At 43.3% G+C, this 26,016-nt stretch overlaps 1 protein-coding gene across 6 annotated transcripts in view; it reads left to right on the top strand.

Moving 5' to 3' along the window:
- RUNX2 (RUNX family transcription factor 2) overlaps positions 1-26,016 on the top strand; it is a 235,203-nt gene that overhangs the window by 98,843 nt on the left and 110,344 nt on the right. The window contains exon 6 of one of the 6 annotated variants that reach the window (XM_047101634.1): positions 24,962-25,027. The exons of the other annotated variants lie outside the window; for them this stretch is intronic. Coding sequence (XP_046957590.1) covers positions 24,962-25,027 — 66 coding nt within the window. The remainder of the gene's footprint in view (positions 1-24,961; positions 25,028-26,016) is intronic. 6 annotated transcript variants of the gene reach the window in all.

Genomic DNA, 26,016 nt, shown 5'->3' with positions numbered 1-26,016 from the left:
CGTGGGCCCAGGTTCAGGGCAGACCTGGACCTCAGTTGACAACGGGTTCTGAGTTACTGGTGCTGGGGACCGAAGAAGTGGTTTCCATTCTGACTAGATGAGTGGGGGGAGTTGGCCCGGCCCACAGAACCGACCGAACTTGGTTATATGATATTTACTGTTAAATTGTAGGTAGACAGAGGTACCAAAGCTCAGAATGAAACTTGCGTGCGTGGCTTGACTCCGATTTTATACGTGGTTCTTGATAGCTGTTTTCCTGAGGGTCTGTTCTCGATACATGTACCCCCACCCACACGTGAGGAAAAGCTTTAGTGACGTAGGGACTCATAAGGGACTCATGGGTATGCAGGGATGGCAAAGACATGGCTACAGATGCTACTGAAAGGTTTGCTACAATCCCTTTCTTTTTTGTAGAAGAAAACTTGGGAGCTTGAACCTCACTTCACCAAAAGTACTGGAGGTAATTTTTTAGTGACACGGTGGCTTCTGTGGTTCAGTGGGATCCGAGAAGAGGGTGGAGGCAGTTTAACTGAGGAAGCCAGACTTTTAGTTTCATTGTCACTGAAGATTCTTCGTGTTATTCTCAGATATGTCCGTCAGTGAATTCATTGTGCCTCTGTCGGCCCCTGTGAGCAAAGTGTCCGTCCACACATCTCAGAATTTTCTGCAAGGAGTGAGTTAATGTCTGCCCAGGGATTTGTTGTTCTTAGGACTTCTAGCAAAGAAAGCTTGCCTTACCTGATAACTGCCGGTGGAGAAACGAAGTTGTGTCCTTAGCTTCCAAACAGTAGAAACGTACTATTTTTATTTTGATCTCTCTCTATACATGTTTTAGAATGGATACTTTATGTTTTTAGAGCAGTTTTAGATTTACTGAAAAATTAAGCATAAAGTAGAGTGGGGATATATCCACCCCCACCCCCCCAACTGCCATTTTGTCTTATTAGTCACATCTTGCATTTGTGTGGTGCATTTGTTACAACTGATAAACCAATATCGATACGTTATTTTTAACTGAAGTGCATAGTTTATGTTATGTTAACTCTCAGCATCGTGCACTTCTGTGGGTTTTTTTTTTTCAAAAACACAATGCCATGTATGCAGCACTATAGGGTCATTCAGAATAGTTTCATTGCCCTAAAAATCCCCTGGGCTCTACCTGTCTATCCCTACCTACCTGCTCCCATGGCCCCTGGAAGTCATCTTTTTCCTGTCTCTCTACTTTTGCCTTTTCCAGAATGTCGTATAATTGGAATCATGCAATCTGTAGCCTGACTTTCAGACTGGCTTCTTTCGCTTACTTAACCATGTGCCTTTAAGGCCCCTCCATATCTTGTCATGACCCGATAACTCACTTCTTTTCACCGTTGGATACTGTTCTATTGTGAGGACGTTGTTGTACTTTTTAAAACCTCAAAGCCGCTCTCGCAGCACCTGGAATACCCCCATCCCAATTTGTTTTGTCACTGACTTCGTCAGTGAGATTTCTTTTTTTAGAAAGCATTTCATCCATTCCTTCCTGGGGAAACACGATTATGGTTGTCCATACCTTTGGTCCATTTTTTTTTTTTAATTAAGATTTTTCTTTAGTTTTATCCATAGACAGCTTACCAAACATTTACATTTAGGTGATGATTCTTAACAATTCAAGAACGGGAGAGACCCAACTGAAAAAAAAACCAAAACAACCCATTTATCTGGCTACTTCACTGCCTCCCCAGATATTCAGCTCTGCCTAGGTAAAGGATGCTCCTTTTCTCTAAGAATGCCTGGCGTTTCTTAAGTAAGCTGCAGTGTTTCCCACTCCACACTAGCCCTTTTCTCCACCAAGGCCCCGCCCATCTTTGTCAGCCACCTCTTTCCTAGAAGGAATCCCTTCCCCAACCATCACTTTCCTCCAAGTTTATTACTCTCCCTACACCCGTCCATTTCTCATCTCCCTGCTTTGGACACACCTCTAATGTGTGCCCCCTTCCTTTAGCACGATAATCTGCATCCATGCCTTTCCCCTTCTATAGGAGGTAAGCGTCTCACTGTCAAGGACCGTGACTGTGTTGTACATATTCTTGAACTCTTATAACCCAGCACAGTTTTGGGCACATAGTATGTGCTCAGTAAATCTTTAATGAGACAAATAGTAGTGGGAAAGAAGATAGCAAACTACAGGAAGATAGGCATGTAGAAGAAATAAGGATAGAAGAAAGGGAAAAAGAAGAAAGATTTTGTTCACCTGGAACAACAAAGAAAGGGTGAAACAAGAGGGACTTTTATTGCTGATAAGGACAGGAAATAGCACAGTATGAGTGTGCATAAGCAGTATATATTTTTATCTCCAAGCCTTTCTGCAATGTGTTTCATATTTAGAACACATAGCAAGACTGCATCTGTTTCCAGAACTTGCCGCTAACAGTTGGTAATAATGCCAAAACATACTTTCGTTCCAGCTTGAAACCAAATGATCAAGTAGAATTTTTGATTTCTAATTTAGAGTCTGACATTCATTCTAGCCATCATGCAATAAAGTGTCAAAGTCTTTTCTGAGAAAATAATAGAAATTCTATCAGCTAAGCTGTAAATTGAAGCTCAAAGCAAAAGATCCGGTTTTGTGACAGCATTTCTCACAAAGTCTTACCTTTCTCCAGACCGACCTTCGTTCTCCCCCATCCTCCCCGCTCTTCAAGCCCTTGCTGTGTGATAGGGTTTCATGTCACCTCACTGTCCTGGTCAGTGGTCTCTGGGCACGCCAGAGTTTGTCACCGTCCCTCTTTATGCCTGGTGCCCAGAACAAAACTCCCTTATTGTGGCCTCTGTCAGCCTCAGCAGAGGTGGCCTCAGTGCTTTGGTGACCACGTTACATTATTCTCTCATGTTTGCCATTTTTTTGTCAAACTGCATTGCTCCCATTGTTTTCCTTTCACGGTTGTTTTGGTTTGTTGTTTGTTGTTTTTTGTCGTTGTTTGTTTTGTTTTTCAGACCCAAGTCTGATCATATATAGTCACTCCTGTTCGGTTTTATCTTACTTCATTCTTATCTTATTCACGTCTTAACTTGATTCTTACTTCATTCCTGCCTGGGATGACCTTTTGGGTTTTTTTTTTTTTTTTTTACCTTTTGGGGTTTTTATAACCTCACTCAATATACAACAGATAGCCTCTTGCATTCCCTCCAGCCTGGGATGTCTTTCTTCAGTTTATGTCAGTCATTTCAAGTCTGCTCAGCAGACACTTGGTACATAATTATCGTGTGCTTAGGCAGGCAACACACAGAAGCAAAACTGAAGACATCATCCGTGCTTAGGAGATGACATAATACACATACGACCCAGTTACATTGTGACGCCAGCTCCGGTAGATGCCAGAATGTGCAAAAATGCTCAGGAGTTTAGTGACAGGCCATCTCTTTTGCCCTACCGCATGAGCAACTTAAGGCCTCTCCTTAGGAAATTAAAAAAAAAAAAATAATTCCATTCTGCTAGATTCTACTTTCACTCTGAATCACTTCAACAATTACATTTTCAGCTGGAGAAAGAAAATTCCACTCGTTGGCATGTGTGGTTTCATAACATTTCTTAAGATATGGCAAGAATATATAAAAAATCTCGTCTTGGGGCGCCTGGGTGGCTCAGTCAGTTGAGCAGCCGACTTCGGCTCAGGTCATGATCTCGCGGTCCGTGAGTTCGAGCCCCGCGTCGGGCTCTGTGCTGACCGCTCAGAGCCTGGAGCCTGTTTCAGATTCTGTGTCTCCCTCTCTCTGACCTTCCCCCATTCATGCTCTGTCTCTCTCTGTCTCAAAAATAAATAAACGTTTAAAAAAAGAAAAGCTGTCTTTTTAAAAAAAAAAAAGAAAGAAAAAAAAAAATCCTCGTCTTTTCCTAGCTAGGTTGGAAGTTCCCTTAGGCCGAGGACCTGGCCTGCTAATCGTTTGCTATCTGACTGTGAGCCCAGTCTTGTGGTCTGCCTGTATGGGGAGTACTTGCTCATGGCCGAAGGGTCTGTCCAATAGTGCTCCCTGCTTTCGGGTTGCTTACACCGTAACTGTTGTTAGGAATTGCTAATAGGTCTAGAAGTGGGATTGGTAGGAGACTAATGACAATTGCCATTTTTTTTTAAATTTATTTTTTTAATTTACATCCAAGTTAGTTAGCATATAGTGCAACCATGATTTCAGGAGTAGATTCCTTAATGCCCCTTACCCATTTAACCCATCCTCCCCCCGCCCCCACCACAACCCCTCCAGGAACCCTCTGTTTGTTCTCCATATTTAAGAGTCTGTTATGTTTTGGCCCTGACAATTGCCATTTCTTAATTTCATATTTCGTATGCACAAACACGGTCCTAACATGTGTTTATATTATAGAATTTTTACTGTCTCTTATTGTATTTACTTGTTAAATTTATTGAGAGAGAGAGAGAGAGAGAGAGAATGGGGGAAGGGCAGAGAGAGGGAGAGAGAGAGAATCCCAGTCAGGCTCCACACTATCGGTGTGGAGCCTGACGTGGGGCACCGTGTCCCAAACTGTGAGATCGTGACCTGAGCCGAAACCTAAGAGTCAGATGCTTAACCAACTGAGCCCCCCAGGCACCCCTACTATCTCTTTTAAAGTGAAGCGACACTGTTAGTCTTACGCTGTAACATACATATATGTATGTATTCACCTGTTCACTACATTGAGAATGAATATACATGTAAATATTCTTGACAGGTCTAGTATTTGGGATGTTAGTTAATATTAGCCAAACTACCGCTTTAACTTCTCTCAGGAAAAACAGGCCCCACTGAAACTGCCCCCCCCCCTTGACCTACTATTATTTTGTTACTTCAGTCAGCGTTGATTTCTCAGGAAATCTGCATTGATCACTGCTGGTGGAAAGGGGAAAGAGATGCTGCATGATTATTTTAAGTTTGGTTTTATATTTATTAATATGTAGAAATAGTTATGAGGGGAAACTTAGAAAGGTATCATTGAAAGAGGTGACTAAACAAGTAAAAAGTTGACATATAATTAAAAAACCTATAGGAATCATTCCTAGTGACCCATGGGGGAAAGAAAAAAAAAAAACCTATAGGATAAAATACAAATGACAGCACTTTATTTATTTATGTCTTTATTTATTTATGTTATTTATTTATTTATTTATTTATTTATTTATTTATTTATTTATTTTCAAATGACAGCACTTTGAGTTATTCACAGTCCTTTTTAGACAGCATTTTATTTTGAACAGTTCAAAGTCCTTTTCAGTCTCCCTTTTTCTTGGTTTTCTTAAAAACTGAGTAGGCAGGATATATTATTCAATTGGGTCAGAATTGGTTCGAGGTAAATCTCGGATCCCATTTGACTGTACTACCGTCTAATTTTTTTTTTTTTTTAAGTGACTCTCACGAAATTCATGAATCTCCAATCCATGACAGTCACGTCAATAAAATTCTGCTTAGGTACCAGTGTCCCTGAATATCTCAAAGGATTTCTTATGCAGGAAGGTGCCATCTTTTCCAGAGGGACTTTGGCCTTGAGTGATAAACTTAGAAATGCAGTCAAGCATGGCAGACTGGAACAAGACTGACGGTTCTATATCCAGAGTTCACCGCTCTCTCTCTGATCAAAATGGACGCTGTTCCAGCTCCCTGTTGTAATTCGTGATAATGCCATAGTTAATGGAATAATAATAACAAATATAAAAATATAATAATAGTTATAAACACTCCACCCTGTGCCAAGGAGAGCAGTGATTCATGATAAATCAATAATAAACCCATTGATGTGGTCACATTAAATCCATACATAATTAAGAAGAACCCTTTCTAAACAAAAGCCACTGAAGGAATTAAAATAGGCTCGAAAAAGAGGAAAAAGTCTGATAATAGTGTTGTGGTACTCATCATTAAAAAAAAAACAAACCTGTAAGCTTCCAAACTATACCTTAGGAAAACAGTACATGCTCAGTTTTGCTTAAGGGTACAGTGGAGAGTCGACCTGAAAGATTCTGAAAAAGAAAGAGATTGGCCTTCTGGGCAGTTAACAATAGAAATAACAGAAACAACAGAAAGTTATTTTTCTGACCTTAGAAGTTCGTAGGTGTCACAGGTACTGTACCTTTGAAGCATTACTAGTGTCTTGTTTTTTGGTCTGCTCTGACAATCTCTGTCTTTTAATTGGTGCATTTAGACCACTGACATTCAAAGTGTTGGATTGACATGGTTGGGTTACTATCTATCATATTTGTTACTATTTTTTATTATTGCCCTGTTTTTTACCCTATTTCTTGTCTTTCACTCTTTTTCTTTTTTTTTTTCTTTTTTAAAGTTATTTATTTATTTTGATTGAGAGAGAGAGAGCACAGGGGAGCAACAGAGAAAGAGGGAGAGAGAGAATCCCGGGAAGCCTCCACACAGACAGCATAGAGCCTGATGCGGGGCTCAAACTCATGAACCGTTGAGATCATGACCTGAGCCGAAACAGAGTCAGATGCTTAACCGACTGAGCCACCCAGGTGCCCCTCTTCCACTCTTTTTCTACCTTTTGTGGTTTTAGTTCAGCATTTTATATGATTCTGTTATCTCTCCTTTCCTAGCATATCAGTTATGCTTCTCTCTTTACCCTCTTTTCATGGTTATCCGAGTTTGCAATATACATTTACCACTACTCCCAGTCTACCTTCACTAACACTATAGCACTTCATGGATAGATGTGTGAGTACCTTACAACCTATAAACATCTGTGTATACGTTTTATGTGGACATAACTTTTCAGCTTCATTGGGTGAATGCCAAGGAGTGCAGTTGCTGGATCACGTGGTAAGAGTGTATTTACTTTTGTAAGAAGCTGCCAAACTGTTTCCCAAAGTGGCTGTGCCATGTTGCATTCCAAAGCAGCAATGAATGGGAGTTCCTGCTGCTTTATGTAATCTCTTTGTGCCTTTATATCTAAAGTGGGCTTCTTGTAGATTACGTACAGTTGGATTTTTTGATCTACTCTTAACAATCTCTGTCCTAAATGGTGCTCATTGATCATTGATGTTCAAGTGCGTAACGATACTGTTGGGTTAATAGTTGCATTAACCTTGGAAGGGTTAGTAAAACCTCAGATGACCTGTTTAATCCAGCAAATGACTAGAGCATTTAAATTGGGACATACACCCCCAAAATTGGATTGAACCCAACACTGATAAAATAGCAGCTGCTTGGGGTGCCTGGGTGGCTCATTCGGTTAAGCGTCCGACTTCAGCTCAGGTCATGATCTCACAGTCCGTGAGCTCGAGTCCCGCGTCAGGCTCTCTGCTGATAGCTCAGAGCCTGGAGCCTGCTTCGAATTCTGTGTCTCCCTCTCTCTCTGTGCCCTTCCCCTGCTCATGCTCTGTCTCTCTCTGTCTCAAAAATAAATAAAAACATTAAAAAAAATAGCAGCTGCTCAATAAAATTGTGTTGCATTGGTTTGGTTTATTAGAAAATACTCCTTCCGAGGCCCAGGCATATAGCACAGTGATCAAACACTCATAGCATCACTTGCAACATGCTGGAAACAGCGCTTTGCTGGAAATTGAGGAACCTGAGTTTTGAGCAGCTCACTTAAGTTTTCTATGGGTCTTAGGTTCCTTGTGTGTGAAATGAGCGAGTTGGGCTAGATACGCTCCAGGGTGCATCATAAAGCTCTGAATGTCTGTGATTCTAAAATAAGTCCCGAAGGGGTGGGTTTTCTCTCAGAAACATTTAGGAATCAGCAGATCAAAAATCTACATACCGCCACCCATAACAAAAATAAAAGCTAGCATAGTACTTGGTTTATGAACTAAATTAGTAGGAATAACTACTGTAGGTGTCAAGAAAAGTTTGTCTTGTGTTTCAGTTGATTCTGTTGAGAAACAATCTAGGATCAGGTGAATTAGTGCCAAAGACCTTGACACTTGACCACAGGTGACTTTGTATTTAACGTGAAGCCTCTTACGTTTGCATATGTGTCTGAGTCTGCAGAGAGATTTTGAAACCACGGCTTTATTAAAATTAAAAAAAAAATGATTGACATTTTATATACCTTTGCATGGTTTTATGTGACTTATCTAACCTGGGGTTGGTTATAATGAAATACAATTTATCTTACTGGAGAACTGAGAATCTTACCCACTAACAGTTATGAAAACAAAAGAACAGGTGAATTCTATTAATAATAGGCTAAATGGGATGTGAGGACCAGACTTTCTATATTAAAGAAATAATATATTTAGAAAAAATATTATTAGAATTATAACAAGAAGTTCCTTTTAGTGAAACATTGCTATCATAGTATTTTATGACCACATGATAAAAGTCTTCATTGATACAAATTATTGTCAACATTAAATCCACTCGTTTATTGAGACTGTTCCGGTCACCAGAGATACAGTGATGGGTAAGACAGAAAAGCTCAGGGAACTTTCTCTGCTGACATATGATATAGTCATTAAACAGTCTTTGGAGCCAGACTCTGTGGGTTTCAATCTGGGCTTTTTGACTCACTTGCTATGTGATCTTGGGACTATTACTTAGCTTGTCTGTACCACAATTTCCTCATCCGTGAAATGGGCTAATAATAATAATAATAATAATAATAATAACAATACCACTAACTTTAGAAGGTTGTTATGAGGACAAAAGGATAAAGTACATAAAGCTCTTAGAATAATGCCTGGTAATACATGTTAGCTATTATTGGGGAAGGGTAGGCAATTGAAAATGAGAAAATATTACCTAGGGATATGTGCTGTAAAGAAAGTAAAATAGGGTGATGTTATGAGGAAGCTTACTGCAGACAGCAGAGAAGGCCAGAGCAAGGGCCCTGAGGTGGGGAGAAGAATGTCTGGTGGCTGGAGTGGGTAGAAGATGAGATGAAATCAGAGAGATTGCTACTCCGGGTCATGCTGGTCCTCTGCTGGTCAGGAGCAAAGGTTTGGGTTTGCTGGTCCGAGCAGCCATGAGCCATAGGCAGATCCTTTTTTTTTTTTTTTTAATTTTTTTTTAAAGCTTATTTATTTATTTGGAGAGAGAGAGCAGGGAAGGGGCAGAGAGAGAGAGAGAGAGAGAATGGAAGAATCTCAAGCTGGCTCTGTGCTGTCAGTGCGGAGCCCGACATAGGGCTCGAACTCATGAACTGTGAGATCATGACCTGAGCCGAAATCAAGACTGAGCCATCCAGGCGCGCTCCTGCCATGGGCAGATCTTAAGCGGAATTGTGATATAAATGGATTTCTAGTTTCAAAATGTCACTCTGGCTGTTGGGGGGAGAGCTGTGTAAGAGTATGGGGGAGGAAGCAACAGTGTTTTTGGGAGGCGGTGGCAGTCACCCTGGTGGGAGGAAGGTGGCTTCCGCTTGCCTGAAAGTGGTGAGGACAGAGACACTCTGGACGGGAGCGGGTATTTTGCCTGGATCGTGAAAATGTGTTAGCCGTGCTTGTCCCCAGCTGTTGGTCTACTTTAAAGGAATAATACTACATCTTATAAAATTTTAGTTAACCTTTAGACATTGTTCATACACCCCAGAGCGAAGTGGTAATTCAGGAATCGCTTGAGTTATTGGGTGAATACAAAACCACCAACCTGGAAAATTCAGGCCAGAAATCCATTTAGAGAGCTGAAATGCTTGGTTCGGTTGTTTTCATTGACACATTAATCTGATTATTTCCAGGGGCTCCCCTTCCTTGGCACTGTGCAAACACAGATTTCAGTGCAGTGAAGCACAATGATTAGATTAATTTGAGGGAACCACCGGCATTGTATGTTCTTCTCACCCTCTTCAAGTATAGGTAGTACGTTTTTAATGTCTTTGATAGCTTTGATGCACACCCATTCCTTTTACTCCTTTAAGACGGAATGAAATGCGGGGCGCCTGGGTGGTTCAGTCGGTTGAGCGTCCGACTTCGGCTCAGGTCATGATCTCGCGGTCTGTGGGTTCCAGCCCCACATCAGGCTCTGTGCTGACAGCTCAGAGCCTGGAGCCTGTTTCAGATTCTGTGTCTCCCTCTCTCTCTCTCTCTGCCCCTCCTCTACTCACGCTCTGTCTCTATCTCTCAAAAATGAATAAACATGAAAAAGAAAAAAAAGAATAAAATGAAAATCACCACACTGGTGTGACCAAGCTGGCTATGCAGGTGCTTATACCCAGAAGCGTGCAGCAACAGTCCTGCAGCGAGGAGACCCCTGAGCAGGAGCGGGGGGTGAGTCACGTCTGGCTGGCCAGCTAATATCTTGCCATATGAGCAAAGTAAAGCCAGGGGAGGCGCGAGTGCTTGCCCTCCCTGTGAATGGGAAAACCACCTAGAACAGCTTCTTCCCAGAGGATTGAGAAACGGGGGCGTATCTTAAATTGGAAAGAACTTGAATCAGTAGAATGTGCTAAATACACACTGAGGGTGAAGGAGGAAGCTTTAAATAGCCGAGCCAATTAGTCTAAGTGTTGCAGTCAGCTGTCGCGCCCTTCCGGGATTCTTTCCCGGTGCCCTGTGCCTTAAAAAGAGATAGCCTCACCCCCACCCCCACCCCCACCCTTCAATTAGGGACTCTAGAAGTTAACTTCAAGATCTTGTGAAGATAAGAGCAATTCTGTACATTTCCTGTTTGAAAAGCAACAAAAGCCTGACTCTCGGTGGACATCTGCTGCTTCTTGGAATCCGAGGCGCAGAGGTCCTCATGCTGAAAACTCACATCGCTATTTTTCAAGAAAAGAAGGAAAGCGGTAAAATCCAGGTCTTAGGAGCAGTGACCCAATCTACTTAAAATGTATTTGAGGGATCCATCTTGGGTTTTAGAAGCGCAGAGGACTCAAGACAAGATACAATTCAAAGAGGATCAGCCTCTCCTAAGATGGGAGATGTTATCAGAAGTCCAAGGGCTCTGAGAACTTTACAGATTGGAATTCTGGGTAATAGGTTGGCTGTTTCTATGGCGCTCAAACCTAGTTTTTCACCCTTCTCCCCGGCTTTGTCATTAGGAATGGAACAGTAAAGGAGAATAGAAGCCAAAGTTTCAGCGTAAGGAGGAGGCAAATCTAGATTGAGAAACAACAGGTAACAAGCCACTGGGGGGAAAGGAAAAGTCACTGTGAAAGGAGTAAACTTTAAGAACAGCGTACTCTACTAGAAAGAGGGATGTTTTCTCCCCAGGAGCCAGGAGTTCTAAATCCCTATGGTACCAATGTGTGTAATTAATTTTCTTCTTCTTCAGTTGAGGGGTGGTCTTGATCATGCTCATGCTTAATTAAGCCTTGGGTACTGTTCTTTTTCACTACCACACTGCAGTATAATATTGCAGATCACAGAACTGGTGACTAGACAAAACTAGGACCTTAGGGCTAGAAAACTGGAGCCACGGTTACGTTTCAGCCCGGGCACATGCTTCCCAAGCCAGTATTCAAAGTGCCAGCTTTGGGCGTGCAAAGCCACAGCTCCTTGGGTCCCCGAAGATGGCTAAGCTGCGAAAGTGACTTTCCTGCTTTTCTTTGCCAGGTTGCCTGGTGCCTAAAAGAGAAAAGCTGTTTCCCCAAAGTGAACTCCACCCCCAAGGGTCTTCTTGCCATCATTTAATAACAAAGTCACCTCTCAACGTATAAATAGTAGAACTTCTAGTTAAAAGTTGGAAACCAATCTTTCCAGAAGTTTATAGTTTTTTTAACATTTATTTTTGAGGGAGAGAGAGAGAGAGAGTGAGCAGGGGAGGGGCAGAGAGAAGAGGGAGACACAGAATCCGAACCAGGCTCCAGGCTCTGAGCTGTCAGCATAGAGCCTGACACGGGGCTTGAACTCACGGACTGCGAGATCATGACCTGAGCCGAAGTCGGACGCTTAACCAGCTGAGCCACCCAGGCGCCCCTAGAAGTTTATAAAAATCACATCAGCTGTGCCACTTAGGTTATGTAAAATGCAATGCTTGAGGTAAAGGTCTTCAGCTGCCCACAGACGTGTCAGGTAAGCTCTAACGCATATAAAAAGCAGGCTGGCATTGAGGGAAACGGGATGAATAAAGAGATCTGTACAAACACACTCAGAGTTAGGACTGTGGATTCACCCGCAGCATCACACTGGAGGTGAGGAGGTCTGTGGCCCAGTGTAGCTAGGTGACAGGTGGATTCCAGCAACAGGGCGGGCTGCTGTCTCATAGGATGCTGGCTGGGTCAGCTGAGAGAGGTGGAAACTTGGGCAGGTGTCATGGAGCGTGTGAAGAAAAACTAAAGACACCACCAGGAAGGAGGAGGCATCCTCAGGGGGAAGCTTGAATTCTTCTACTGCTCTAATTCGGGAACTCCAGAGAGCAAGGAAGTTGAAAAGACTCAGGACACTCGGGTCATCTATAACAGGGGCTTTTTTGATGTCAGAAATTAAAGCTTCTGGATGTATGTGTGTGTGTGTGTGTGTGTGTGTGTGTGTGTGTGTGTATAACACCATGTATTCTAAGACAAATTAGGTGCTGAGGAAAATGGAAAATGGGGTGAATTATAGCAACTGAGTCCAAAGGGGATAGTAAAATCTTAGCATTAATAATGATAATAATATCCAGATAGTATGTTAAGTATGTGGAAAACACTTTTCATAGACATTGTCTCGTTTAATCACTGTTAACAGCTCATTGGAGTGTAGATACTACTGTAGTCTCTATTTTGCCAGTAGGAAATTGGGGATCTGAGACATTCAGAGACTAGACCTAGGTCACATAGTCAAAGACCAGGAGAGTCAACCCTCAGCCCCAAGTCTTTTGGTTCCAAATGTGCTTTCCTCACTATGCTTTGTCCTAACAGTCTCCCCATATCAGAACCAGACTTTGCTACAGAGCCTGCTGGGTATCATCCCGGGAGGGAGTTCCATTGCATTGGTCTTTCCAGCCTACACTTGGGGGACATAACACCAGCAATCCTTACTAAATTGCTGACGTTCATACTTTATACAGGTCAGGGTACCCAAAATAAAGTAAAACTCACTGAGTTCCTGCCAGAAATAACAGTGGAAACAGCCCACCCCCTAATTTTATAAATCTCAATTTTATTCGAGAGATTAAAAATGTACATATTAATGAAATCTTAAAACCTCAAAGTACGTATTTTTATATGTTGGACAGGAAAGCCTAAGCTACTTAAATTATGCATAACTATACCTCCTATCCTGCAAGAGTTGGAAAGGTTGATGTAAAATGTTAATTTGTTTTAATTTCAGATAGTTCAGATCAAAACAACTTACTTGACGAATCCAGAACAAGGAGCTAAAGAGAAATAGCTCACTTCGTATTTCTCATCAAATGTGTGAGCCTAAAGCTAATTTTAACCCTCTTTACTGCTCAATTTGACGATGAAAAAGCTTTTGTAAGAAGTGTTCCCATTTTCTTTAGGCCTCCATTGCAAACTGTCATTGACAGTTACATTTTTGTGTGTGTGTGTGTGTGTGTGTGTGTGTGTGTGTGTGTAAAAGTATTCCCTATTTTCTAATTGACATTTGTTATCTGGAGAGAAAACCTGGGTATTTTTTGCACGGTGGATATACCTCATTTAAAACAACCCTGAGGGGGCACCTGGGTGACTCGGTTGAGCGTTTGACTTCGGCTCAGGTCATGATCTCACAGCTCATGAGTTCAAGCCCTGTGTCGGGCTCTGTGCTGACGGTCAGAACCTGGAGCCTGCTTCGGATGCTGTGTCTCCCTCTCTCTCTGCCCCCTCCCCACTCACGCTCTGTCTCTCTCTCTCTCTCAAAAATAAATAAACATTAAGAAAATTAAAAAAAAAACCCTGAGATACTATTTTTTAATGAATGGGCACCTTTCTTTAGAGGAACGGTGTTTCTAATAGAACTTTTGAAGGTATGTTTGGAACTCTGCAGGTTGCCTCACGTGTAGCAGAATCAGAATTTTGGAGCTAGACACCCAGGGAGATGATTTAGTTAAATTCTGTCATTCTTACTGACAAGGAACGTGTGGGTCAGGGAGGGGAAGGGACTCCTCATGGCTGCCTGCTCGCCTGGGACAGTGCTGTGACCAGAACCCAAATCTCTGGCTGATAGTCCAGTGCTCTAGAATGGTTTTCTCCTGCTACATTTCTAATAGGCTGCTGACATTTTTTCTGCTACTGCTGCACACGGATGGCCCCTTGTGATCTGAAGAAGAAAAAGAGCTACCCTTAAATTATCTCCTCCTCCTTTGCTCTTTGCTCTTTTACCCTGAAATTAAATCCTTATGAAGAAACTGAATAGATTTTGCCCTGGCTTGGTGACAGTGTCATCTCTCTTGACCAGTCATCGGCTGTTTTGGTCCACGTCTGGAAGAGACTCGGTACACTGTATTCTCGGGCTGGGAACGGTCGGACTGGGGTTTGTCCGTGGCAGGCAGAGAATTGTTTGAGAAGGAGCTACCACTGGGCTACTGTTTGTCCCACAGCACACAGAGCAGACCAGGCCCGCTTGCTCACTCTCTCTTTTTTTTTTTTTTTTAGTGTGTGTAGGGGGGTGGTCATCAAAACAAGTAGCTATTCTCAGACACCTTAATACATAATTAGGTATGTCTGTTTACACTTGGGAGACAGAAGGCTTCACATCCCAAAGAAATTCAGGGAGTCTGGGAGCAGCCACAAACAGATGTTGAAAATGTCCATTTGTGGCAAGTTTTATGACTATAGCACCAGAAGTATGCATGGAGGATGAAACCCCTCTGAAGGGATGTGTGTGTGTGTGTGTGTGTGTGTTATCAAGTGGAGTAGAAAGTGAAAGGAGATCTTCCCCGCCCCCCCCTCCCCGATTTGCTCTAGTATTTGTTTATCTCCTACAACAAGGAAAAAGTTCACTATTATTTGGCTTTGGCTGTTTGAAGGCTTTTGCCAAATGCTTAACAATCTGTAGGGTTTGATTTCTCTCAAAAAAAACCACTTTGAGAACAAGGCTCTATGTAACTAAGATGTGTTTGTTTTTGTTTAAATCACTCAGAAGAGAAATCATCTCTTGTCCATTGTTAAAAGAGAGGTTTCAATCAAAGGAAAATTCTACATATTCTAAAATATACAAACAGCTCTTTGAAACTGATGCCAAATCAAACTCTAAAAGGGACGTTTCTCTTGCAGAAGTTTTGAGTTAATTCCGTGTGCGAGGCTTGAGTGGAAAAACTCTGAGACCGTCAGAGGAACCAGTTTCTGTAACACCGCGTTTGGATTCGGAAGTTGTATGAGGGGCTTTGTCTCAGGATAGGGTGAAGTCTCTTGTACGCGGTTTTAGGCTCAACTCTAGAAACAAAGCAAGAGAAATTCTTTTCAGAGTGAGTCAGTTTTTCAGTTAAATAAAACTTAGTAGTTTGTTTCCTGATGTTACTGGATCCGAACCTCCAATGGGAGAAGGTGTGCCTGTCATCACTTTATAAAAAAAAAAAAACTTCAATTGAAATGTTCCCCTGTTGTTAAAGAAATACCGTCCTTTAGCCTATCATGATTTCTAATAGTATGAAAAATAGTGGATGCTAATGAGACGAGCCCAGTGGGGAAAAGGGACACAAATTGGAATAGGCAGAAACCAGAAGGCATACATAGAGTGCAGTAAGGGTATTCCCATCTCTTTTTACACACACACACACACACACACACACACACACACACACACAAATACTTACCATGTGTTGCTCTGAGAGGAGCGACAGTGTATTTAAAGATACGAAGGACAGAGCCTGTTCTCAAGGAATTCGTAGGCTAGTCGCGTGATAAGGGGGATGCTAGGTCCTCAGCGTGTACACGCCTTGAGAGATACGGATGGAGAACCAGGTGCAGATGGAGAGGTCCCTATTGGGCTAAAACAAGAACATGAGGAGAATCTTTGAAGCAGAGGAGGATTGTGAGGTAGGTTTTAAAGGCTGCGTAGAATTCCAGGGATAGGAATTCTGAGATTCCTATGAGATAGGATGGGGGGTGGGGATACTGAGGGCCTGAGGGAATCATGTAAACCAGGGCACGAAGGTGGGGAGATGGGGGGTCGTACGGGAAATGGAAAAGGGTCCAGTTTGACTGGATCGTAGACTTGATGAAGTGAAGTAAGAGATAAGACTAGAAAGGTAAGCAGAGACAAGACTGCTATCCCAGCAGACATTTGTTGTGTGTCTGTAGAGATCTAGAAATGTACATGTATTTGAGGAAAGAGTGGGACATGAAGCCACAGAACAGGTAGGCAGTAATGAGCAAGGAAGTCCTGAGGAACCAGTAAGTTGGACAAGCTGAGGATTCAGGAACCCAGATAAGCCTTGTGGGCAGAAGGTCTAAGACACACACAAAAGTGGGTCTTGATTTTAAGGTAACCTTCTGTTCCAGCCAGGAAGCCCCTTGTATTTTCCTCCGGGGACGGGAACCAGTCCCTGGGCATGACCAGCAAAGGCCTATGGTGGGGAGTTCAGTGTGTCCGTCGGACTGTAGAGGGAGAGAGGGCAAACATAAGGATGCGTCCTGGCAGGATATAGCTGGAGCCTAAAGCCTAGGGCTTGGATCCTAGATATTAGTATGGATTGTGTTAGGCCTGTCCCAGCTGTCCCCCTTAGAGCTGACTGAGTGGTTAGTACTTCGGTGATCTGGTTCAAATTCTGGGTCTTGGGACATTGGGTGGTTTGAATCACATGGGCCGTTGGATCACATGGGGGTGCTAAGCCTTTGGAGGGAATATCCAGGCTTCTCAGGTTTAGACTAATACTGCCTCGGGGGCAGCTGCTGCCTGGATCCGACTCTTCCTTCCCCCAGGGTCTTTCTGGCTCAGTGCTGGACGCAGAGGCAGGGTCTGACCGCATTGGTGCTAGACTGAGAGGAGCAGAGCTTTTCCTACTTTAGGAAGCAGAGAATTGAAGTCCAAGCTGAAAACACAGTCTGTGCATTCAGGGGATGGTGGGATATGGTCCCTGTGATGATTGTCTGCTGTCCTCGCCTCCTCTCCCCACTGCAATGGGCATGGTTTTTACAGGAGAGTTCCGCTGGGGCCTGGAACTGGGTGTGCGGGGCAAACTGGGACTTTCAGGATTCTGAATCTCACCTCTGGTCTTGCCTAGTTTGGACCCAGTGTTTCAGTATTCTTTTCCTCTCGCTCTGCTAGTTCAAGTGGTACTGGTAGGAAGGAGTACCCTTTGGAGGTGGAGATGTTTATATTTGCTGTGTACTTTTGCCGGTTTTCACTTATGAGGGTCTTATCTGACAAACAGAAAAAGCGACTGGCCCAACATTCCTTAGAGCACCAGTGGCAAAGACAATCGGGGAATCCGTTGTCAAGCATGGCAGACAGGTGGCATGTGTCAGCCTCCCCATTCCACACCCCATCCCCACCTCTGTCCCCAGGGCTGTCTTTGATACTTGATCAAGCCCCCTTTTGACCATTGCCCTCCAGGTGGGCACGGCCGATCAGTTAGAATCGGCATGACGAATGAACCTGATTTTCTGCACGAGGAGGAGATTGTGGCCACCGAGTCCCACAGGTCTGGGGCCAGGTCCTGGCCACCTGTTCCCGGTCTATAACTTTGTGGAAGTCACTTCCCTTAGCTTCAGTGTGTTGTTCTCAGTGTGGGGGTCAATGACATTGTGTACCTCACAGAGCTGTGGGGAGGGTTCAGTGCCATAACGTGAGTGGAATACTTCAGTAAAAATCCTCTGCAGATCAGAGCCCTCCCCTCTCACTTGTCTGGCTAGCCAGTCTTTCCTCGTAGTGAAACTGGCCACGTCATGGGATACCGTGGATATGAAATCTCTTACGGGATTCCTATGGTTGGCGCAAAGCAAAGGCTGTTCTGTTAAGCAATAGCCCAGTGCTGGTTCCCAGCAACCTGGAGTCAGAGCATTCCTGAACAATGGGTTCAGGCATGCTACCAAACTCCAGAGAAACGCTCCTCAGATTTTTCCACTAAAGCACCCCAAAGGGCAGAGGAAACTCCAGGGCTCCTTCACTGCTGCTGCTCTCCTCAATCTGTTGACGCAGCCCCAAAGAACCCCCGCTCCTTTGAGGAGAGCCTTTTCAGGTCTCTTCTCTTCACGTGAAATTTTACTCTGTAAAATGCCTGTTTTTGTTTTAATATAAAAATAATGTTTGAACTTACTAATACCCGTTTTATGCCCCTCTTAAAAAACCCTCCCCCATTTGTTCCCTTCTTGTATTTCATGCCCTCCTATCAGCTAAGCTTTGGTGTCTAATATATAACATCTCGACCAGTTCATAAATTTCTGCTTTTAATATAGCCTGAGTTACCACTAGCGCAGGCCACGAGAAAATACCAGGCTGTCCCCTCTGCATTCAAGCTTTTTTGAAAGATTTACTGAGGAACAATTTATCATTTAGTTGCAATTTTTAAAATAATCTTAATTGGCCACATATGTTATCAAATAAGAGCGGGTCTTGGAGCCTCCGCCCCCCCCTCCGCGTCTCCCACCCCACCCCCGCGCGCGCATGCGCACTGCCTTCTGCCAGGATGTCAGAAAATGAATTCTACCACTCTGGGCAGATACCATCGCAGGAAAGCCTCCCCGTGATTTAAGATAAGATTACTGATATTGATGCTGTTATTTTGAGGAGGGGAAGACTACTGCTTTTAAACCTCTATCCCTCTTCTCCTAGTTTTTCCTCTCTTAATTATGACTCCATGTTTTGGTAGCCATAAGTCATTAGTGGTTTTTAATTTCTCTGAAACTGAAATAAGGTCTGAAAGGCTGGATTTGTCCCTTTTTTCCTCCTTTTTTCCTTTTTTTTTTTTTTCTGGCTAATCGGAGGAACGCAACCACATCTGAAGCCACTTGGCTCATTATGAATTTCATGGAAACTGATTCTCTGAAAGTGTTTCCATATGTGTGTTCCCAATATATCCCATCCTCTCTAAATGGGAGCACAGACGTGTGCATGGGCTGGAAATGGCTTCAGGATGTGACAGAGCAGTCATATGACCGCCACGGCACCGTGGGTGGCCCCTTCTGAAAGACACGGTGTCCTGGGTGCTGGCCTCCTTCCTGCAGCGGATCTGGTTTCAAAGACTACCCACCCTTCCTAGGACTTTAAAAAGTTCTTAATCAGGGCCTAGCAAGAAGATCTCTCTCATTTTTCCTCCGTTTCTCTCCATCCCCCCCACCCCACCCCAACCCCCTGGTTCCTTCCTTCTCTCTTACCCTCCCTCTCTGTGTGCATACACTCCCACATCTCCTAATGCCTGCCTCCTTTGCCTTCAAAAAGAGGAAATATAGTATTCCAACAATATCCTCAAAACTTGGGTGGGTTTAAGGAATGGTTGAAGTTTCTGGAAACTGCCAGGTTGTTGTTTTTTTTTTTTTTTTTCCCCTCTCTCTTTCCTCCAGCATAGCATACTTTCTTAGCCTTAGGATCAGCTGGTCTTTCAGAATTTGTGAGCATGCAGTGGAAAAGTACAATTCATTACAACACGGAAAATAAATATTTATCCTGGATAGTTGAGGCACTTTTCCTCTCTTTTGCAAAACTATGGAGTTTGCTAGTCTGACCTTCCATTATCTTAAAAAAATTGGTTTCACATTCTCATTTTGCTGGTTTCTTCTCCATCGGTGTGATCCATTACATTTCTCCTGTGTAGGGTATGTTTTTCCAATTATTATTTAATGTAATTACAAGTAAAGCTAATTTAATGATAGATTCTTGATCATTTTCAAGTGAGGGGGGAAATTCAGGGAAATTAAGAAAATTGATGTAAAAATCCTTTAAAACCTCAGTGTGGAAAATGCAAAGGACTACCCTGCATATAGTCCAAAATCGATTTTTGGATGATCTTTACACAGCGTTTCTGCTTCTGTCATGTTGCCTGTTAGTAATGCTAGTAACTCATCTGTGCAGCACATTTTTTGGAAGTACTGTCCTTTCTTAGCACTGCACTATGTAGTAGGTAGGATCTAAAAGGACACACGATTCTTATCCTTAATTTGCTTTCCCCTTGGTTGGAAAATGACAATACTTCTCTAAACACAATGATAATACTTTAAAATGTGTGGAGTAGACTTTACATACATAAATGTTCAGGATGTACATGAAAAAGCAAAGATGGTAAGAATTTGCATCCTGGGAAGCTGTTGTGTGTTGGTGAGCTTTTTTTTTTAAATTTTTTTTAATGTTTATTTATTTTTGAAAGACAGAGTGCTAGCAGAGGAGGGGCAGAGAGAAAGAGAGAGAGAGAGAGAGAGAGAGATGGAATCTGAAGCAGGCTCCAGACTCTGAGCTGTCAGCACAGAGCTCAGTGTGGAGGTTGAACTCACAAACTGTGAGATCATGACCTGAGCCGAAGTCGGACGCTTAACCGACTGAGCCACCCAGGTGCCCCTATTGGTGAGCTTTAAAGATAGTGCTTGCCCAGCCTTCGTCTGGCAGAGAGAAGAGAGCTGGTCCTGAGTCTGGGGAGAGCATGCGCAAAGCTCCAGTGAGGGTCCTGAGTGTATGTCCTGCCGTGAAGAAGAGGGTTCATACTGGGGAGCAGTGAGACGTGACATTGCAAAAGTAGGACAGAGAACTCCAAATATGCCAGTAGCCGCCTCCTCACTTTCCACCCTTCGTGGGGCAGGTGCCCGGTCATGTCTTGTGAAAGGCTGACCTGTGCCTGGGTGGGGGTGGCGCCCTCCGGTTTTACAGGAAGAAGAGCCTCGTTTTAATCTCCTGGTATCATTCACATCTACCTCGTCTCCAGACTTCCATTTCTTCATCCGTAAAGGTCGTCTTCGATTCTTGTTGACTCTGATGTACTTGCTGCCTAGTACTAGTCCAGAAATTCAGACAGAGTGTGAGTTTTACCCTCTGGTACCTTTACTACCTATCCCAAATAAATAACCTGTGTGGGGGCGGTTGCCCCGGGATCACCTTCCCACAGGCCATGTTTCTGTGGCCTGGCACTCCTGCTCCCTCCTCTGTTGTCTCTATGGCCCCCAGGATAGACATAAAATACAGATGCTGGGGCTAAGGATACTGGGAACAACACCGGTGGCAAAACAGAGGTAATCTGTTCACTAGTGGTGATTGATTGTCCGAAACATGAGGTCAGGTGATGTAATGATGCTTGGGAAGAGCTTTGAACACTCTTTAAAGAGAGTTTTATGAGGATTTATAGTCTGGAGTGGTATTAGAATGCATGTGAGGTTTGATGTCAGCATTGCTTTAATGCTTATTATATCTATGTTTTTAATGCGTCAAAAATGTACCAACCATTGTACAGAGTTCCTGATCCCTAGACTAGCTTTCTTACCGATTCATTCATCCATCCATCTATATATGTACATTAAAAAGCAAACCCCAAAAAACTTAAGCTCCTACCGTGCAGAAGGGATATGAGAGGAAAATAAATCATGACCTTTACCATCCCAAGCTTACTTTATAGTTGGAGAGAACAGGCTAAGAAACAGCTAATAGTTCAGTAAAGTAGTGACTCTTAAGGGGCCAAAAGAGAGACACAGAAAATAAATGCTATTGGAACAGGAGGGAAATAGGAAATTATATAATAGAGCAGTTGGGGGAGGGGCAGCTAGAAATGTTGTAGAAAGGGAAGAAGATTCTTAGAGGAAAGCAGCTCTGTGGCGATCCTGAGTATTCTACGTTCTGAAGGAAAGAATGCCGTGAGGGGGTTAATAAAGTACGTTGGGCTTATTTGAGATTTGTCGAAGCAATAACTCCTACCATTTAAAAGGCCCCAATGAAGCTTTGAAGTTAACACCTCATTGTGGAGAAGGATGATGGCTTTTCATTCTGTACATTTATACCCTTACGTTAAAAAGTAGGACAGGGGACTCTGCCTGTGCCAACATAGTTCCACCTGGCTTCAAGGCCCCTCTTCCTTTCCTGCACCTGACCTGCCTCCTCAGGTGGGATGTGTAAATCCCACTGCTGAGAGGGGACAATGCACAGGTACAGGGTTTCCTAGCTGACAGCCCCAAATGGCAAGTACCCAGTCTGTTACTGTTTTCAGACTCCTGTTTCCATTCGTTCTAGGCATCTCCTTGCTTGTTCTCAGGCCGACCATGATTTACGGAGGGCCTACTAAGTGAGATGTATGCAAAAGCATTAGGTAAAGGCCTAGAAATGTCAAGTAATATTGTTATTAAGCACTGAGGGGGAGGCCAACAAGGATTAGACAAATCTCTGCCTTCAGCATCCCACTCGTGACCCAGGATAACTAGCACTAGAAAGCAGTATGTGAAAGATGCCGGTGGGGGATTGCAGACCACAGGACCTGAAGATTGGGGGCTCTCTTTTATGCTCCCTTTTCTTTGGTTTCATTTCTTGCCACCACACTTTTCACTTGCTCTGAAGACCCAAGAAACCCTGTTGGGGAAAAAGAGACTTTCCTTTCTCCCCATAGACCTTGGCTGGTGGGACGGGGCGGGGGAGCGGGGGGAAGAGGCAAGCTTCTTAAAATTTATTTTATTTTTATTTATTTTTTCATTATTTTTAATGTTTATTTATTTTTTAGAGAGACAGAGCATGAGTAGGGGAGGGGCAGAGAGAGAGGGAGACCCAGAATCCTGAAGCAGGCTCCAGGCTCTGAGCTGTCAGCACAGAGCCTGACGTGGGGCTTGAACTCACAAACTAGTGAGATCATGACCTAGGCTGAAGTCAGATGCTTAACCAACTGAGCCACCCAGGTGCCCCAAGAGTTTTTTACTTGTAATATTGGTTTTATTTTTATTGGAGCTTCATGGGCATTTTATTAACATACTCTTCCCATGCATATTAGGCTCTGCTGGTGCTGTTTTAATGAGCAAGGTTCTTGCAGCTCTCTTTATGAGAGCTGCATTCCTTTGCAAGCTATCTGACTGTGGCCAGAGGTACAGATAACAGTTCCGGAATGAAACGCGTCTGTAGGAACCCAGCAGGTCCTAAGGGAATCAAACCCTTGACCTAGGTCTCATTCACATCATGCTATGAGCAACTGAACTAACTGCCCACAATTTAGCAGATTAGATCCAACAAGACGTCCAAGAATTTGTCAGTATATCCCAAAGACAGTAACTCTCATTGGGGCAACATGTAGGCACCAGAAGAGCCTTCTTAAATGTTTTTAAAAGAAGGCAAAGTTAGATTTCTAAGGCAAGATACATATGTACCTATGATGGTGTCAACCAGATTCCTTAAGGGTGACTAAGACCGCAAAGAGGTCAGAAGTCATGGCTCTGTATCTCTCAAGCAGCGTGATTTTGTTGTGTACGTGGCTCCCCTTCTCTGGATCTCAGCTTCCCTGCTTGTTAATGGGTAAGATTAGAATGGATTATCTTAGCAGTAAATGAGGGATTTGGGCCTTTCCATCAGAGTGCCCCAACCGGCAAAGGAGGGTAAGTGGGTACTATGGAGAATCTGGAGGACACGACCTAAATCTTTGTAAGTGCAAAATTTTGTTGAAGTCACTTTTTGTGTGTCTCCCTAGAAATTCACCCAAGTGTTGTATTCTACTCCATATCTTTTGTGAGTTTGTAGTTGTAATGTGGCTAGGTACACAGGTATGTGTAGTTTAGTACACAATGTCAAGAAGGCTGTCTAAAAGAATACCCAAGTTCATGTGCAAAACACAGATTACAAACAGATACTACCCTGTTCAATGAAAGAAAGTTTAATTGTATCGTTTACTTCTGCACCAATTATTATAAACTGAAGATTAAGGAGGGCTTTATTTTATTTTTTTCCTTTTAAGTTTAGAATTTTTTCCTTCTCCTCACCATAGATTATTATATAAGGGATCTCATGTGAGACTGTATGGAGTTGTTAATATTCCTTCATACAGAACACATTGCAGGGTGTTTCAGAAACATTTCTTGGTAGCACGAACTGAGTAAGGCAATTCCAGAAAATTCTACGTTTTGTAAGTTGTAAAAATGACTGTATAATCCCTTTAAAGTCCACATTAGCTCTCTTTGCCCAGAAGGAGTTAATCTTCAAGACATTACAGTCTCAAATGACTAGAAGTGATTGGTCAAAATTCTGTAAACCTAGCAGAAATTTGTTGCATTGTTTTCTATAAACCACAGCCAGAGCTCAATAATTGAAAAATGAATGTCAATTTCCATTAGCTGGCATCTATAAACCAAAAAGGTACAGTGATCCTGGCATATGATGGGTAATAAAAACATCAGCAGAATGCATCAGGTAAAACAGAGAAGGTGAGGGGGTGGAGGAATAAATTCAAAACCATATTGGAGTTTACTGGCAAGGCCCCACATCGGGGGTTTTAATGAGGCTTCTGCATCAAAATAAGGGAAACCACATGGAATTTTAATTATGACTACAGCATATTTTAAGTACAAATACCCACGAGAAGTATTTTTTTTTTTTTTACACTGACAAGCCTATCTGTGTGAGCTCTGTGCTTCTGTGGGGGGGGGGCAGGCGTTGATGTTTTAAGTGGGGCTTCTTTCTGTTTGAAATTGTTCACGTTATTCTGGTTTCTCTCACATGATCCGAGCATTGAATGTAATCTGTACAGAAGTGGCCTGCCTATTACTGTTAGCTCCGCCAGCCCCAGCTCACCAGATGCTGTGCAGTGAAAAGGCTGGCCAAGGAACCTCTGTGGCCTCCACGTAGCGCCTGTGTCTCCCAAGGCAGACTGCATAAGCACGGAGCGGGGGTGGGGGGGGGGACCTTAAATCTCATCTGCTCCCTTTTGAGCCTCTGTCATAATCACTACTTCCACGTTTTAACATTTGAGCCGGCGAGGATTTTGTATTTGGGAGGGTTAGGCAGGGGCCTGTCGAAGATGGAAGAATTTATGAAAAGCAGAGAGCAGCTGCCCAGACTGCGTTAGTTTTGGTTCGTCATCTTGAAAGTGTTCGCTTCTGGTATTAGACGCCGCTCACTAGCTTCTTACCCTCTGCTTATGGGCCTGGGGAATCCGGGAAAGCACTGAAGAGGGGTGGGAACTTCTCTGCCTCCCCCTCCCCCTCCCCCTCGGCTTTGCTTCTCCTGCTGTCTTGGAGTTCAAGGTGCTAGAACCATTAGAGCTGGAAGGGAACTTAGAGCTCATCCCCCTCATTTTACAGATGATGACACTGCCACTTCTGACTTCTGCCTCTGGCCTTCCACTCTCAGTAAGAAGAGCCAGGCAGGTGAGACTTTTAACAATTGCGGGGGCTGGGCTGGGCGGGGCTGTCTGATTGGTACTGTCCAATGTTCGAGAAAAACTTTTGTTAACTCTATATTGCTTTTAAATAGTCACTTTGGATTACAAACGCACATCATGCGTTTGTAGATCACAGGCGGTGTGCATTTTGACAAAAATCAAAACTCTCAATCAGCACCTTTAAAGAAAAGTATCAGGATTATGCCTTGAATAAATACTGGAGTATCCAAGAACAAGGGCTAAATAAAAATGGGGCTGAAGAAGTACCTCCTGACTAAGGTCTTGAAGAAGTCCTAAGTGCTTTCCCTTATGGATCAAAACTGTAGAAAAGCAAACACGTGAGATGCAGAGAATTGGAAGATTTTAGATGCGACACAGTCTTGAGAACACCAGTATTATAGAAGGTCTTGTCATAATTCTGTCAGTTTTAGAAAATTGTAACCCAGTCGCTGAAGATCACAACTAAATTTTTAGGCATTTCAGAAAACTGATTTCTACATGAGGTGGTTTATGGCTATGGTTTTATGAGTTTAAGCGCCAGAAATACCTATTAAGGAGGCACACTGTTAGCTTTAGAAGTTAAAGGCCTTTCCATTTCAGGGCAAAGCCAGCTTTGCCTCCAGGTACCACTTGGAATTAGCCTGAAGCTGATTCCTTAGGATGTGGCACAGGGCCCTGGTGAATGGGTGTTGAGGCGCCCTCTTACCCCTCTCCCCTGGGCGCAGAGCGTCTCATGAAAGCTACGGTTGGCCGCTGGCCTAAATGAGGTCCTGGGTCTCCCATTGAGACACGAAATGCATTGATTCCTAGGTACTATAAGCCTTCCCCCCACCCTCACTTTTAAAACCCACTTGTTTAGTGTATGACCCTAGGGAGAATTTCTAAGGGCTAGACTCTCCTCATGTGCCCCCAGAAAAGTAAGATAGTTCCAGAACACGTTGAAATCTGGCTTGATTTCAGTCCGGTTTGATTTTT

This window comes from Lynx rufus, unplaced genomic scaffold (assembly GCF_022079265.1).
Source record: "Lynx rufus isolate CCGP_SWC_20201006 ecotype Redwood Valley unplaced genomic scaffold, mLynRuf1.p SCAF_6, whole genome shotgun sequence".
In the NCBI taxonomy this organism is placed as follows: domain Eukaryota; kingdom Metazoa; phylum Chordata; class Mammalia; order Carnivora; family Felidae; genus Lynx; species Lynx rufus.
Note: the sequence above shows the minus strand (reverse complement) of the source record. Positions and strands in the feature narration are given on the sequence as shown.